The 14,640-nt window shown below is 38.0% G+C and overlaps 1 protein-coding gene across 1 annotated transcript in view; it reads left to right on the top strand.

The window, feature by feature from the left end:
• The window catches only part of FRYL (FRY-like), a 142,903-nt gene extending 133,059 nt beyond the window's left edge, over window positions 1–9,844 (top strand). The window contains exons 58-62 of the mRNA XM_009884974.1: window positions 2,576–2,644; window positions 6,055–6,072; window positions 7,037–7,147; window positions 8,538–8,734; window positions 9,091–9,844. Of these exons, the coding sequence (XP_009883276.1) occupies window positions 2,576–2,644; window positions 6,055–6,072; window positions 7,037–7,147; window positions 8,538–8,734; window positions 9,091–9,349 (654 nt within the window). The 3' untranslated portion in view covers window positions 9,350–9,844. The remainder of the gene's footprint in view (window positions 1–2,575; window positions 2,645–6,054; window positions 6,073–7,036; window positions 7,148–8,537; window positions 8,735–9,090) is intronic.
• The last annotated feature ends 4,796 nt before the right edge of the window (window positions 9,845–14,640 follow it).

Raw genomic sequence — 14,640 nt, 5'->3', positions numbered from 1 at the left:
GTCAAAAGGGCGTCCAGTAACATGTTTCTGTGGTCAGCCTGTCTTCTGCCATGGGATTTGTGAGTGACTGGAGCAGGAAAAAGGTTCACAGGATGAAACGAACTGTTCTGAAATAACTGTGAGAGCATTTTGCCAGGGTTTTATTTTTATTTAGTCATTTATAAATAGAAGCAGTACTGAGGAGGAAGACATTTATAGCTTTGACCAATCATTTCTGACTCTTGATAGCATGTCATTTAGCTAATTTAGTGCATTATTTAAGTATTTATTTAGCACGTTAATTTAGAAGTAGTGACTAATTATCTCAGTTAATTTATTTTTCTAAAACTTTTTTTAAAAGCATTTCTTCAGCTGTTGGTCTTCAATTTTTTTTGGCGTGTATTATATAGTATATGTAGAGTAAGAATCTTCCAAAGCTACTTCTCAGACATTTTTTACTGGTTTTCTTACTCTGTCCTATTAAAGATAGCATAGGGAATAATTGAAAGACACCTTCCTCAAGTCAAATCTGAATTTCTGTTGTTGCAGGCAATTGTGCTATGTATCCTGTTCAATCTGAAAGTATTAAGGCAAAACACATAAGAAGCTTATTGCAGATTGTTGCTTTTATCATAGGAACATGCAGAAAAATGATCAAACTAAATTGGCTGGGCTATTGTCTAATAAAGTAAATACAAATTAACAGATATTTAAGGAAATGTAATTTGGAAGTTAATCTGGTATCCTCTAGAATAACCCACTGGAAAATTCTGTATATTAACTTTTTTAATGATAAAATTGTTGTTTAAAGTTTACCCTAAGAGGTTATGTTTGTCACTATCAGTGCTGTGTGTTCTACTGGCATTCGCATGAATCAAACTTAAAAAGTAAGAGGCTTGGGCTGCAGTTGCTTGAAACTTTGTAGGAGATATATAGAGAAAACATAAATCCATGTAAAGCAAACATATAAAGAAAATTATTTGGTCACAAAATCTAGTACTGTTCCCAAAGAGAAAATTCAGGTTTTTCTACCACGCAGAACATATAATATGTAAAAAAAAAATTAGCAAATTAATTTTGTCACCTTTTTGGAGCTACTGTTCTATTTCCTTGCAAGGAAACTGCTTTGACTTCATGTGTGTATTGGGGACAAAGATACTGAATCAGACAAATGTTACAGAAAACAAAGTTATATGTATGTCATGACATTCTAGGCACACCCTTTATTCAGGCTGGTTTTAAGATTTTAAAAAGATCTTAAAAGGGCAGTGTGTGAAAATAAACACTAGCTTCCCAACTGCTGATGCTGTTTGTTCCAGTGCAGACCTATTCCATTGTTACTGATGGATGCTGTCAGATAAAAAGAAAAATGAGATTTGCTGTGTACGTTGGTATCTATGTCACTAATTGAAACTGACACCGCGGTGTTTAGAGAATTCCATTTCTCCTCTTGATAAGCACACAGGCCTAGTTAATTCACTAAGTAACCTTTATTAAATTGAGCAGATGGGAAATCACATTTTTCTTTTTCTTGCATCAGACAAAGGTTAGAAAAAGGTCACTAAGATTTCCTGTGAGACTCAAGATACCAAGCACACAGTATGCTAAATTATTCTTCCTTGGATGCATAGAGCCTGTTCTTCATTTCAGAAGATAATCTGCACTTTATCTCAACGTGACGCGTTCCCATTTCAGTAATACCCGAATTACCTCATGCTTGCAGTTCTTTGCACTGTACAGAAAAATATTCTGGGCACTGTGTCGATGAGATGATTAGGTCGTATTGTCCAGTAAGAGCATATTTGATTCTCCACATGCTCTTTATTAACACTTTTAACATTTGTGTTGTTGGTTAAAGCTAGAAGAAGAGATTACCCACTGAAATTAGTAAACTTGTTGTCTGCTGTAGGAACTGGGGTTAAATACAGCCCTATATTCATGAAAGAGACTGGAATCTGCATGTTTGTATTGTCTAATGTGAGAATACTTCACCTCCCTGGCATGTATGAACTGAAGGTGATGCTAAACTCCCATTGAAGAATATTTTTTTCTTCTTTCTGTCCAGTATGTCTGCATTTGCATGTAGTTACATAGGAGGGCTCTATTTCCTTCTGTTCCTGAAGTAGTCCCAAGAAATACAGCGTGCTTACTCTTACTCTCTAATTTGAATTAGTGCTGTATTTTAAATACTGAGTGATCACGTTGGTTTAAACCTCGTGCAGTGAGGAAAGAGAAAATATGATCTCATTTAATGAAAGGGATTTTTCTGCCTCCACCCTCCCACACATCTCACTGTAACAGTACACAAATTCAATCACAGGTTAGTATTTATGCTAAAGTGTACTACACCCATCTGGGATAATGAAGGCTACAGGAAATTTACAACGGAAGGGACACAATAAAAACTACAAAGTGATATATCTGAGTGGAAATCATTAGCGGAAACAACATTGGTAAACGTTTGATTTCATATCACAGTATCTTACGTAGTCCGAGAATGTGCAAGACTTAATGAAGTGTCTTAGGCAGTTTTAGCAGTGTCTTCAGTTTCCTCTGTTTCAGAAGATGTTTAATCTCGTTTATATTTATTTTGCAGTGGCTAGAAGACTGCAAAAGAACATTTGGTACTGATGATGGTATTCATGGCACTAACACAGATGCCCAGGTAGGTATATGTCATTTGTGAATCTCTGGATATGACATTAAAAAACATCTTTGTATCTATTGCACAAAAAGTCCAATATTTGCAGAGAGATTAAAAATATATGAAAAGCTTTTCATTTCAGTTATCCTCCTATCTTTTTGGAAACTCAGATTCTTATGAACTAGTGGTCTAATAAAAAGGGCTCTTTTTAATAAAAGTTGGCAACCCATCTTGGGTTCTAGACTTAATAACACTGAGTAGATAAGCAGACTAGATACCATCTGTGTACCAGCAACTCTGCTTTTCTGTAGCTGTTTCTGCAAGAAAAAAGATTAGCATTCTGCTTATATGCTCAGATACACTGTCTAGCCAAAAACCTCTACTGAATTTAATATAATTAGTACTATATAAACACATATGACCTTTTTGGAGTCGTTACTTGGGTGGGAAGGAACGGGGAGTAAAGTAGCAGTATGGCAAAAATATCATTAAACACATCTGTCAAAATATCATCTAACAACAATAGGTGAAGTAACCTGTTAATATTAGTTCAATATTTTGTATGTATTTGCATGGCAGTCATCCATGTTTAATATTACTAATTGCTATAGTAAGTGATAGCTTCTCCCAAAGTAGACTAGGACTTTTTTTCAAAAAGCAATAGCTGCACTGTAGATAAAAAAGCAAATCCAAAAACTATCATTAGTAGGTACAAGGAATCTGCCATCTAGAGTCCTGTAATAAAAACAGTGAAAAATGTAAGAAAGTAGAATTGCAGGTAGCAGATGCGCTTACCTTTTCCCAATGACATTTTGACAAAAATCCAAAATCCAATCTGAAAAAGGAGGAATTTTATTCCTTTTATTCAATTGAACTCTGTTCATTGATGTACTCAGTCATGTTTCTGCTGCTGGAAATGTAGTGTTCAGCAACAGAAATATCTACTGTGTGCATGGACTATTTCTTGTTTTATACAGTTTTCATTTGCTCTCATATATATATATATATATATGTATTTTTTTAAATTCAATCACAAAATGCCCCTGAATTTTTAGAATAGTGAAACGTGTGATAACATACTGTTGAATTTTTGTATTGCATTGAAGTTACATATTTAATTTTTTTTTCATGTGGATAAGCATGGGTAATAAAGCAAAATAATTTGCTACCATTTGCAAAGATATTTGCTTTGCCTGTGAACACAACATTTAGTGTATTCTACACTTGATTTACATCTTTGTATACTGGCTGGTACATGTTTAGAAATACGTAGCAACTTTTACTATTACAACACAGTAAATGTTCTATATGTTAATAAAAAAAGCAGCATTTATGTATTTCAGTCCCTATTTAGAATGCTGTTTATATACACCAAGAAGCTGTTCTGACATTTAACTGTTAGAACATAACTGTTCTTACCACAAAGGGAAATGTTACTGTTCCCACTGGATAGCTAGGGAAACTACGAAATGGAGGAAAAGCCACATGCAGACTTTCGTTTCACTTGTAGGGAGAGAATACAGGATTCCGAGTGAGGCAGTTTTGTCTGTTCTTTCCTGTTTTTGCAGGGTTTGAAGATAGCCTCTGAAAAGGAGTTATGTGACCACTCACACTGATTACATGTGGGGACCTGTTTTGATTTTGGTTTTCACTCCTAGCCTGCAAGGCACGCTGGCGATTTTTTTTTTCTTTAGGTGCTCCTTGCACTTGCAGGTTCAGTTAAAATCATTTTACTATACAGTATCCATTGAGAAGGCAAAGTCCTGTTATCCTGCTTCGTAAAATATACATAATTTACAGAAGTTCTAAATTTATTCACAGAAGCTTATAGTGACTTGAGTGAGATTCAGAAGTTACCAAGTGTAACATCATTATTTCAAAAGTCCTTGTAAATGGAGAGTGGGGCTGATAAGTCTGTCCAGTGAACCAGTTAAGGCTAAAAATATCTAAGTGTTGTCTTGCTCAGGAAAACAGAGCTGCTTCATTCAACAGATATTTTTCATTCACTAACACAAAGACAATTTTCTTACTAATTTTTAGCACTGTGCTCAATACAGCTAAGGAATAGTGAGATGAATTCTGTTCTGGCTCATGCATTGCCAGCAGACTTGCAAGGAAACCTAATTACTGGATTTTTGCTATTAGTACTTACATGCAAGCCTGAAAAAGTGCATCTGGACTCTGGCTAGACTGCTTGTACAAGGACTGGCAGGTAGAAAAAACATTATTTCTCAGGTGAGCCAGCATGTGAAAGACACTAAAACAGCACAAAGCCATTTTCAAAGGAAAACCTCTCTTGAATTTTTAAAGTAGCTATCAAGGTATGATTTTGGGGAGAGGGATTATTTATGGCTTACCGTAATAATGAGATTTGGCTTAAAGAACACAGGAACTTAATGACTAAAAATATTAAATAATCGACCCTGCCATTCCTCAAAGTCTGGTTCTCTGTGCTTCGTTAAAGTGAGTTATAGAATTCTTACCAACTTCAGCAGTTCAAGATCATACCTCTTCACAGTGTTCTGTGCATCAGAAGTTTTTGCTTATAAAATAATTGTGCTATGTATATGATAGCACAGAGTACCGAAGAAAAAACGCATGCAGTGCTTATAGTCTGTTAAGCACATAGTGTATAACTTCTTACACACATTGTGTATAACTTCTTACACACATTGTGTATAACTATGTGCTTAGTAAAGCTCAACTGCTTCTGCCTGTTGGAATCAGACATAGGTTGCATCTTCATCGGTTTACTGTGACCGTTGAACTTGCTTAAATGCCATCAATACACTCAGCGCTGTACAAAGCACAGAAGTCAAGTTCCTGTCCCTAGTCTGACAAATGTATTTTCTAATGATTTCTCTCCCTATCCCTCTTTCCCAAACATTTTTCTGAAATAACTTGTAAAAACCAAGTGCAATTAAATTACAGAAATCTCACAATGAGGTGTTGAAAATTGAGTTTAGCAAAATCAAGACTTTTCTAAACTGATCCAGAATCCAAATTAACATTGCATCTCAAATTTTAAAAGGCATTGTTTGTGCTTAAACTGTAGTGGTACAGAACAAGAAAGAAGCATTGTACAGATGGCCAGATCTAACTGTCCTTGGTCTTCATTTCCTTAAATTTGCATACCTTTAGGACTACACAATGTATAAAGGCCAGAGAGGGTTGTAATGGAAGTATGTTACTCATGTTGTGGGACAGCAAAGCCAATGCTATCTGTTGTTAGTTATAGCAGCAAGTAACTTCACTTCAAATTCAGTCTGTTAATTTTTTCCATTCAGGGTATATTTGAAGCATGTTACTTGTATTTCTTCCTCCATTTTACCTGGGACATCTTTTACCCTAATCAAAATTATTTCCTATACTAATTCTTGATCTTTTTTTCTTTCTTTGTATTTTTGTGACCTGCTCATCTTCTTGCTTAGCAAATGGAAATTCTAGCAGTAAGTGATGGTTCTTGATTTATCAAATACTTAACCATGCCAGTCACCAAACTGGTCTCCATCTGTCTTGTCCATTTGTGACATAGTGATGTCTTGTCCTAGACTATTACAAAAATGCTGTGTGCTTCAATTTTGCATCATCTAACCCATTGAACTGTTGGTCCTTTGTAGATAATAGGATCCTGTAGCTAGTAGAACGTTATAAAAGATTATTCCATTAGCACTAGCTTTTATGTCTGTATGTAAAGCAGTATTAACACTGTCTGCACTTTGACTAGTGTTTTAGACACATAAAAATGGAAGCAAGAGAGCGCTTAAGTTAATGCTGCTGTTTTCGTTTCCTTAAGAATATATTGCGTGGTATTTTCTAAAATAGAATCAGAGCTACCTTTTATAAAGGAAACATTATTCTTGCCTCCAAGAATGGAATTATTCTTCTCTTAGTCCATCGGGCAGTTGTAAGCTAAGGGCCAGGTTATATACTGTGCTTACATATTTATATTAATGAATTTAATGGTTTTGAAAGATTCCATACATACAGACCACAACTGCTTCTTTTGAATACTAGATCTTGAATTTAAAACAATAAAATATCAACTGTAGAAGTAAGTCATCTATGAAACTCTTGTCTTGGAACATGACATTTCAAAATGCCTTTTGAATCCCTTCACATCCCACCCCACTTCACCCCCCTTCTTGGAAACATAACTTCGTATTAAAATGTAAACTTTAAACCTATGTGAGAGAGACTACCTGTAAATCTAGAACTGAATGAGGCTTTCATCTGCTTTTCATTAGCTTCCTGCTACTTAGCTTCTAAATCTTTTTGGCATTTTCTTCAGTAACCAAATAACTACTTTTAATTTTTCACATTCTATACTGAAGAAGTTGTCATTTATTGTCTCTTGTATTGGATAGTAGATGTTCTGCACTTCCTGAATATAATAGTTGTTTACATTTGCAGGAGCTGGAGTTGTGTCGGAGGCTATACAAGTTGCATTTCCAGTTGCTACTTCTGTTCCAAGCCTATTGCAAACTCATCAGCCAAGTAAAAACAATCAAAAAAGAAGCAGAGGTAATGAAAACCATGCCATTTAGCTGCTAATTGTTGACATTTTAAAACCAAACCATTTCAAATACATTTTGATAACATTTTCATCAGTGGGACATCTTTTCAGAAACTGAAGGAGGGTACCAGCTGTTTTATAGCCAATTAATAAAAGATTTAAGTAGAACTCACAAGAGTTTTCTGAGATGTTGAATTACCTGTGTTGATTTTTGTACAGCTTGAAAGCTCTTAAATAAATGGGCATGCAGGGAGTCCAGTGATGAGGATTTTAAATATATCAGTAGCGCTCCTGGTGTATTCTCATCAAGCTACAATCAAAGCACATCGACTGCAGTCAACGGAGTTCTGTGCTGAAGCTCCTTTCCATCACCCCCGTGTTCCCTATTGCGAACACTGTCACTTGCTACCAGCTGATTTATGTAACTGTCACTTCAGCCACCACTCCATTACTCTGCCACCTTAGTCCCCATCATAAGTGCAGTTAGTAATGCGTTCTAGACATCTTGTGCCTGATTTTTAGTTATACTAACTTCAGAAGTAAAACGTATCCTTCAGCTGTGATCTTGTGGTACATATGCGATGATAATTGAGTTAATCTGAATGCATTATGCTATTAATAATGTCTTCTGAAAGTTCTTTCCTGGGTCTGTAATGCAATAAACAGAGGTAGCAGGAAAAAAAATAGTCCTGGTCTTGCTTGATACATTAGGGAGGAAAATGAAAAAGCTGGGTGGGTCTTTGGGTTTTGAGTAGTTTGGGGAAAAAAAGATGCATGTTCCTCACTTAGATTTCCAGATTTTTCTAGAGGCTGCAAGTGAGTGAGTTCATTTCTGTCTGGAGAGTGTTGCGGAAGATCAGCATCACACCAGTCCCACTCCTTGCCTGATTTAGTCAGATGTAGAATCATATTCTGAGCAATGGCCTTGTCTTTTACTTATACGTTGGAGCTAAAGCCAAAGGTAGTCTTACATACACCAGCTGCCACGACAGTTATTCTGCTGCGTCACCAGTCTTCCTGATTTTTTCCTTCGTATTTAAGTTGTCCTTGTAATAACATGATTTTGTATGTACTTTTCCAAAGTGTTTAATTCTTCTTGTCAGTTTATTTGTTATTAAGTGATGTGGGGAGAAAAAAAAAAATTTTTTTGAAACAATTTTTAAAAGAACTGACTGAGATGGAAACTTCCCAAAAGCCCAAATACCTGATGTGCACACATGGGCCATTAAATTAACTTTTTATACTTAAACAACTGCAGCAAATATTTGGATGTACTGCTTCTGCCTCTCATTTATGATTGCAAAGAGGAGGAAAGGTGTAAGTTTGATTTGCTGAAATCTGTTAATTTGGCTGAAAATACATTTAAACTAGAAAAGGTAACTCTTGTATTTGTTTTAGGTCTTAAACATGTCTGAAGAACTTGCTCTTTTGGAGAGCTGTCTCAAAGAGGCTGAGGCTGCGTCTGACAGTGGTATCGAAGAAATTGAAATTGCTGAGGCTTCCCAGGCTAGCACAGAAACGGCGATTCACTCTCTCATTGAAACCCTGAGAAACAAGGAGTTTGTGTCAGCTGTAGCACAGGTCAAGGCTTTCAGGTAAGTCAGTGCTTAAGGATTGCTTTCAGACCTGGGTTTGCTAATAGGCCTTTTGAATTTAAAGAGAGGGATAGGCACTATTCCAGGGTTTTTTTCAGCTCTTGCTAGATGTCCTTAATGAAGAAGGACAAGCACTGTTGCTTTATTACAGCTTGTTCATATACATTTTGCAATTTTAAAAAAAGCAATTCTAGTAGTACTTGTTCTTTAGAATTTAACTATCAGGACTCCACGGAAGAAACACTTCTTGTGTTTTCCTATGTCTTCTGTTCAAATGTTTGTTTGAAGAACAAGACTATTTAAACATTTTAACTACTTTTTTTTTTAATGTTTAAATCCAAATTGTGTGTTTACAGATCTATTTGGCCCCACGACATCTTTGGCAGTTCTGAAGATGACCCAGTTCAAACATTGCTGCACATATATTTCCGTCATCAGACGCTTGGTCAAACTGGTAGCTTCGCAGTGGTAGGCTCCAACCAGGATATGTCTGAGGCCAGCTCAAAGCTGATGGAACTTAATCTAGAAATTCGGGAGTCTCTACGCATGGTGCAATCCTATCAGCTTCTAGGGAAAATCAAACCAGGAATAAATCTAGTGAGCACTGGATTCTGAAAAGCTGTCATTTAGGAAAGAACTGATGATGAAGATGCTTCAGACTATTCTTGAGCACCTTTCATGGAGAAAAAAAAAAAAAAATAAAACCTCCAGCAATCCTGACAACCAACACAGTTTATTCACAGCAAGAAATTGTTTCATCAAAAGTAAAAAATCTGAAAATTGAAGTGAACATCGTATTTGACTGCTCTTTCTACACAGTAGCTGTGTGACAGTAGTATTTTTTTATTAAATTTATGTATAAAAACTACATGAAAGGAAAAGGGCTTAAATGTAATGCATACATATGCATTATTTTCTGTTGTAACAGAACTATAAATGGTGTTTGCAGTAACCGCCTCTAAAGGTTCAATCAATATCGCAGGTGGGATGAGGCTAAAATCAAGGCTGGTTTATTTTGGCTGAAGACCTGCAAGGCTTCCTGGCTTCCCAGCAGTAGTAGATCTAATCATCAACTAATACCCAGTGAGACACTTTGCAACGTCATGAAGAATGTGCGGTCAAACATGAGCAGAATGACTTACGACTGCAAAAACCGTTGACTTCTCAATGTTTTACTTGCTTTTGTTGTCTGTAACAAGGAAAGGATGTGTGTGAGTTAGAATGTATGGCTATGTGACAGTTGTTTTTTGAAGGTATGGATGATTGTTGAATAAGGTCTCAGAGCATGCTTAAAAGAGCTGCAAGATTATTTTTGAAGAAATTTTATTTTATTAGATCTAATCCTCATAGTGTGTAAATGTTAGGACATTTAATAATATTTTAAACTGGGATTTCCCAGTGTTTCTAAAAGAAATAATATATCTGTTAACTTTATTGGAATGCTGCTCAGTTCTCTGATCAGTGCTTATGTTACAAATATTGATAACAACTAACCAAAAAGTAGCTGCCTGCAGAGACTTTAAAATGTATATTAAAGATATATGCTGCCCATCAGCAATTCTCATTAGAAGTTAACTTATTTTATTCTGTATATATTCTAGAAACTGTATAGTGCAAAACCAGTATTTTTCTTGTAAATTTGTGCAATGCACTGTTAAGGCAGTAGGTGTATAAAGCTATGAGGGGAAGGGGGGTTCTCCCTATCGGTAGTCACATACTTTACTTGCAGTCTGAGTAATCTGCAGGGTTCAAAGAGTTTGAATGCACGTATATGCATCTTCATGACTCAACTTAAGCCTAAGGAATTGGGACTATACAGAAAAAAAAAAAAAAAAAAAGACTGACTACCAAAACATGCAAACAGGCAATATACTCATACTTCAGTGTCAAAGTCTGTAGCATAAAACAAACTGGATTCTGTTGAAACCAATAGCATTTTGTAAAAAAAGAAGAAAAAGAAAGAAAAAAAAGGAAAAAAAGAACACAGAAAAAAAGAATGTAGTCCCACGATTCCTGTGATTTGAAAGGAACACCCAGTATTTTTATATACATCTCCTACCCACTGTGATTTTTTTTTTTTTTTAATGGGCTCTAATTCCAGAGTTTAGAATGTAGAATTGAAATTCTTAGCTCTGCCTTTTTGGGGAAATTGGACCCCACTAGAAATGTAATTATGCTGAAATGCATTAATTGAAGGCACTGTGCACGCTGTTGGACTGCTGACAGTAGTTATTGTTATCCTAACAAGCTCTGTAACTGGTCAAGGCACATCCATAATCACTGTATTTTTTTTCCCTGTCCCTGATAAAATTGAATTATTTTGATGGTTTTGTGGTACTGTAGATGGTGTTCTTAATTATTTAATAAGTATTTACGGGGGGATGAGTAGTTTTATTTAGTGGCGCATTACACTTTTATTTCCATCATCTTTTACCAGCTTTTTTTGTAAAAATAAAAGACATTGTATCTGTCATTTTGTGTATTTTTACAAGCTAGAGTTTAAATACTTTAGCTAAACAGACTGAACACTGACAACAGAGGCCTGGGTGCCCTGAAATCATGTTCTTTCCCTTTAATGTGCTGTCAATGCAACAACATTTTCCTGTTCAGGCATCTTCTGAAGCTGTTAAAAGGATTTCCCGTGCAACTCAAACCTGAATTTATATACATAATTCCTTATGTTATACATCTTCCTCCATTTACAGTGACTAGTGGAACAGGCCCTGTGGAGCAGAATCCTGCTAGCTGACTGGTTTTGATACTGCTTTTAACTTTGTGAAGCTTTTCCAAAATGACCCATTCTCAAGTGCATCACCATACATTACCTGGTGCCAAATCTGAAGCTATGGTAAAGCCGTCTAGAAACAAGCGAAACATCGGACATCTTCCGTAAGCACTGACTGAGCCAACACATGCAAAAGAATCTCCTCCTGAAGGAGCTGTACAGGGCAAGTTCCAGAGCTCTCTGAAGAACTGGCAGCACAGAAGCTGTTCCTTTCTGCTTTGCATAATCACGTAAGTCAATCCCATAGGTCATGAGTAGCTTTCCTTATTTCTGCTGAGTCTTAGGAACCAGTGCCCATGATACACAGTGTATGCTGTCAAGGACGTGACAGAGCAGTGAAGCGGAACAGGATACAGAACTGTACTTTGGCATCGAGCAGTAAAAGCATTGAATGTATTAATGTAAGAGGAATGACATGTAGAGCTACTGCAGAACCGAGGAATGCTACAGGATGAAGGAAGGCTTGTCCAGTGCTTGCACTGCCCTCTGCTACTCCAAAGCCTCAAACCCCTGCAGTAGCTGATGAAAGCAGGGACGGCTCTTTGCCCCTGCCTGCCACTCGGAGCCTTCATCAGCTGCTTGTTTGGACCAGTTGCTCTTGAAGCACTCCATACAGTTCAGACCAGTCTGCTCTGCACCTCACCTAAGAGGAGCTGCTTTGACTGTAGTTATCAGGGATGGCAAGTCCAACCTGTGCAAAATTTCACTGTGGGCTTTTACTGATAATAATTGCATAAGCATCACTATATTCACAGCTAGTAATCCTCAAAGCAATGCTCGTGAGAGCCTCTGTATAATTAGGAAGCACTCGACTACTCATATTGCTAAGCGTTGCCATATGACCTCATACTGACATGGCACAGAGATTAAGTTCTCAAACTCATTACCAAGGTGCACAACCTCATCACAGTCAGCCTCACTACACCCATCAGGAGCAGACTACAGCTGTTAGAATGGGGAAGGCAAACAGGAAAACACCGATATTGAAGAACATTCCCAGAGGGAAATATACTTGGCCATAGACATCACAGTTGCAGCTGCAAGCTGAGGCAGACTATGGGTCGACGATGGCTGCAGAGGGGACCTCAACTGTGTTCCTCCTCAAACTGGAGACCTGCCGCTGCTCATTACTGTAACTACAGGTGAATGTAAGGCACACACATCTACAACAGAAAAGTGCGCGGCTGCAGTTGTACTTCCCAAGTTGAACAGGGCAAGGATGGAACCTGCTGTGAAAGCCTTTGAGCTGGTAAAGCAAGAGGTAACTCCTTTTAGTGGGATACAGGGGAAAACGCTTCAGGTAGAAGCATGAAATAAAACAGTACCCCATTCTGGGGGTGGCAGGTCTACTTGTTCCCAGAATGCTTCATGTTGCTATAATAATGAATGGAGCAAGACTAAATAAAATTACTTGGCAATAAATTGGTGCTGAGGCATTAAGCCTTAGCGCGGCAAATTCAAGGGGCATATTAAAGTAGAGCAGGAATCTACAGCAAGATGAGTTAAGCCTACAGCATTAACACTCAAAATGGCCATTTGCTGGTACAAAGGACAATGTTTGCCTCCCCTGCCATACGCTACCTTCCATTTTGAGATACAGGGCCACCAGGCACTGAAGCTGTTACACAGACCGGTTCCCCCCATTCCCGGTCTTAAGTAAGCTGGGTAGAGGTGTAGGTAAGTTTGTTATAGCCAAGATAAATCAGTCTTTCCAAAGAGAAGCTACCTCAAGAGTTCTGCAAAAGACTTTGTGCACTATTATGCTCAGTTTCAAAGTTAACAGCTTTATTATTCTCAGAAAAGTATGTTTTCCTCTAAGTTTATGGAACTCCTCGGCTGCAGGGTAGACAAGTGGGGTGTAGTTTTTACTAGCTTGTGATTCTGCTCAGATGGTGATGCTGTAGTCCCAGAGTCAGCATGTAACACTTTGCTGAAGCATGGTGTCCCTGCAAAGGCCATTACTACTGACAGCACCGATAGACCTCAGATAACATTATCTGGGAGTAACCACGCAACCAAACCCTAGAAGTACACCTCCTAGCTGCAAACCCAACCCCACAATGGTGCAGGAGTTTGATCCTTCCCCGATGACAGACAGCTAAACCATAACTAGATCAAACTCTTTACGCATAAGCCACTAAGTGCACAGCTCTTGTGCATCACCTGCAGGTATAGGAGGAAGCCAGGCAGATGCAGTGTCATACTTTGAGCCTTTAAAGTGTCACTTCTCTTGATAACCTTCTGGAAGTAAAGATGAGCAACTCCTTTACCAAGAGACCATAACACCAGTGACTCCCTTCCCCGGCAGTTTGTGAGAACTGTCCCTGAAGATGCATTAGTCACAAGCTTTGTCTCTAGTCTACAAGACACCAGCTTAGCTAAATGCAGACCAGCTGTACCAGTAGAAATGACTTAGTTTTTACACAGCATTTCTCAATCATTAGTGTGATGAAGAACAGGTGCAGGAGTGTCTACATGGAAGTGTGCACAGTAAGTGAATACTATTAGGTGGTTTGTTCGTGAATGATGCTCTACTACCTACTGCAGATATAAATTTGATATTGAACTGAGGTGCACGATTAGTTCAAAGGTAGGAGCAGTAACAGACATCCTTTCCCACCTGAGATTCTACAAGGCCCTGAGTCAGTCACTGCCAAGACCACAACTGATTTACAAAACATTACTTGTAGGCTCTGCCCCCATGCAAGTTACAGAAGTTGCAGTATGTGCCCTCTGAGCTGGGCATAAACCCACCTGATCATTTGAGCGTGCTTTGCCATACTTTTATTTGCATGCTTTCCCAGCTACACCTCACTAAGGACCTTCAAACAATAACAAAAAAAAAAAATCTGCTCCACTTGCAGTTTTCTAGAAGAGCCCTAAACAAAAGCAAAACAACAACAGAAAAAAACCCCAACCAACCCACCCTATCCCCACTCAGATGATGTATTTGAAACTGAACGTGCTATCGCAGGAGAGGCGTTTCCCTTTGCACCTCCCACAGAGGTCCTGGCGGTGGGGCCTCTTGGGATCCACGTGGCGCATCTTCACCGGGCAGGTGCACCGCGTCTGCTTGCAGCTCTGAGGGAGAAAGCGGCCGTCGGTGGGTCGGGCGGTCCGA

The sequence above is a fragment of the Charadrius vociferus genome, unplaced genomic scaffold (genome assembly GCF_000708025.1).
Source record: "Charadrius vociferus isolate BGI_N301 unplaced genomic scaffold, ASM70802v2 scaffold134, whole genome shotgun sequence".
NCBI classification, from domain to species: domain Eukaryota; kingdom Metazoa; phylum Chordata; class Aves; order Charadriiformes; family Charadriidae; genus Charadrius; species Charadrius vociferus.
The sequence above is the reverse complement of the archived record's forward strand: the minus strand, read 5'-3'. Positions and strand labels throughout refer to the sequence as shown.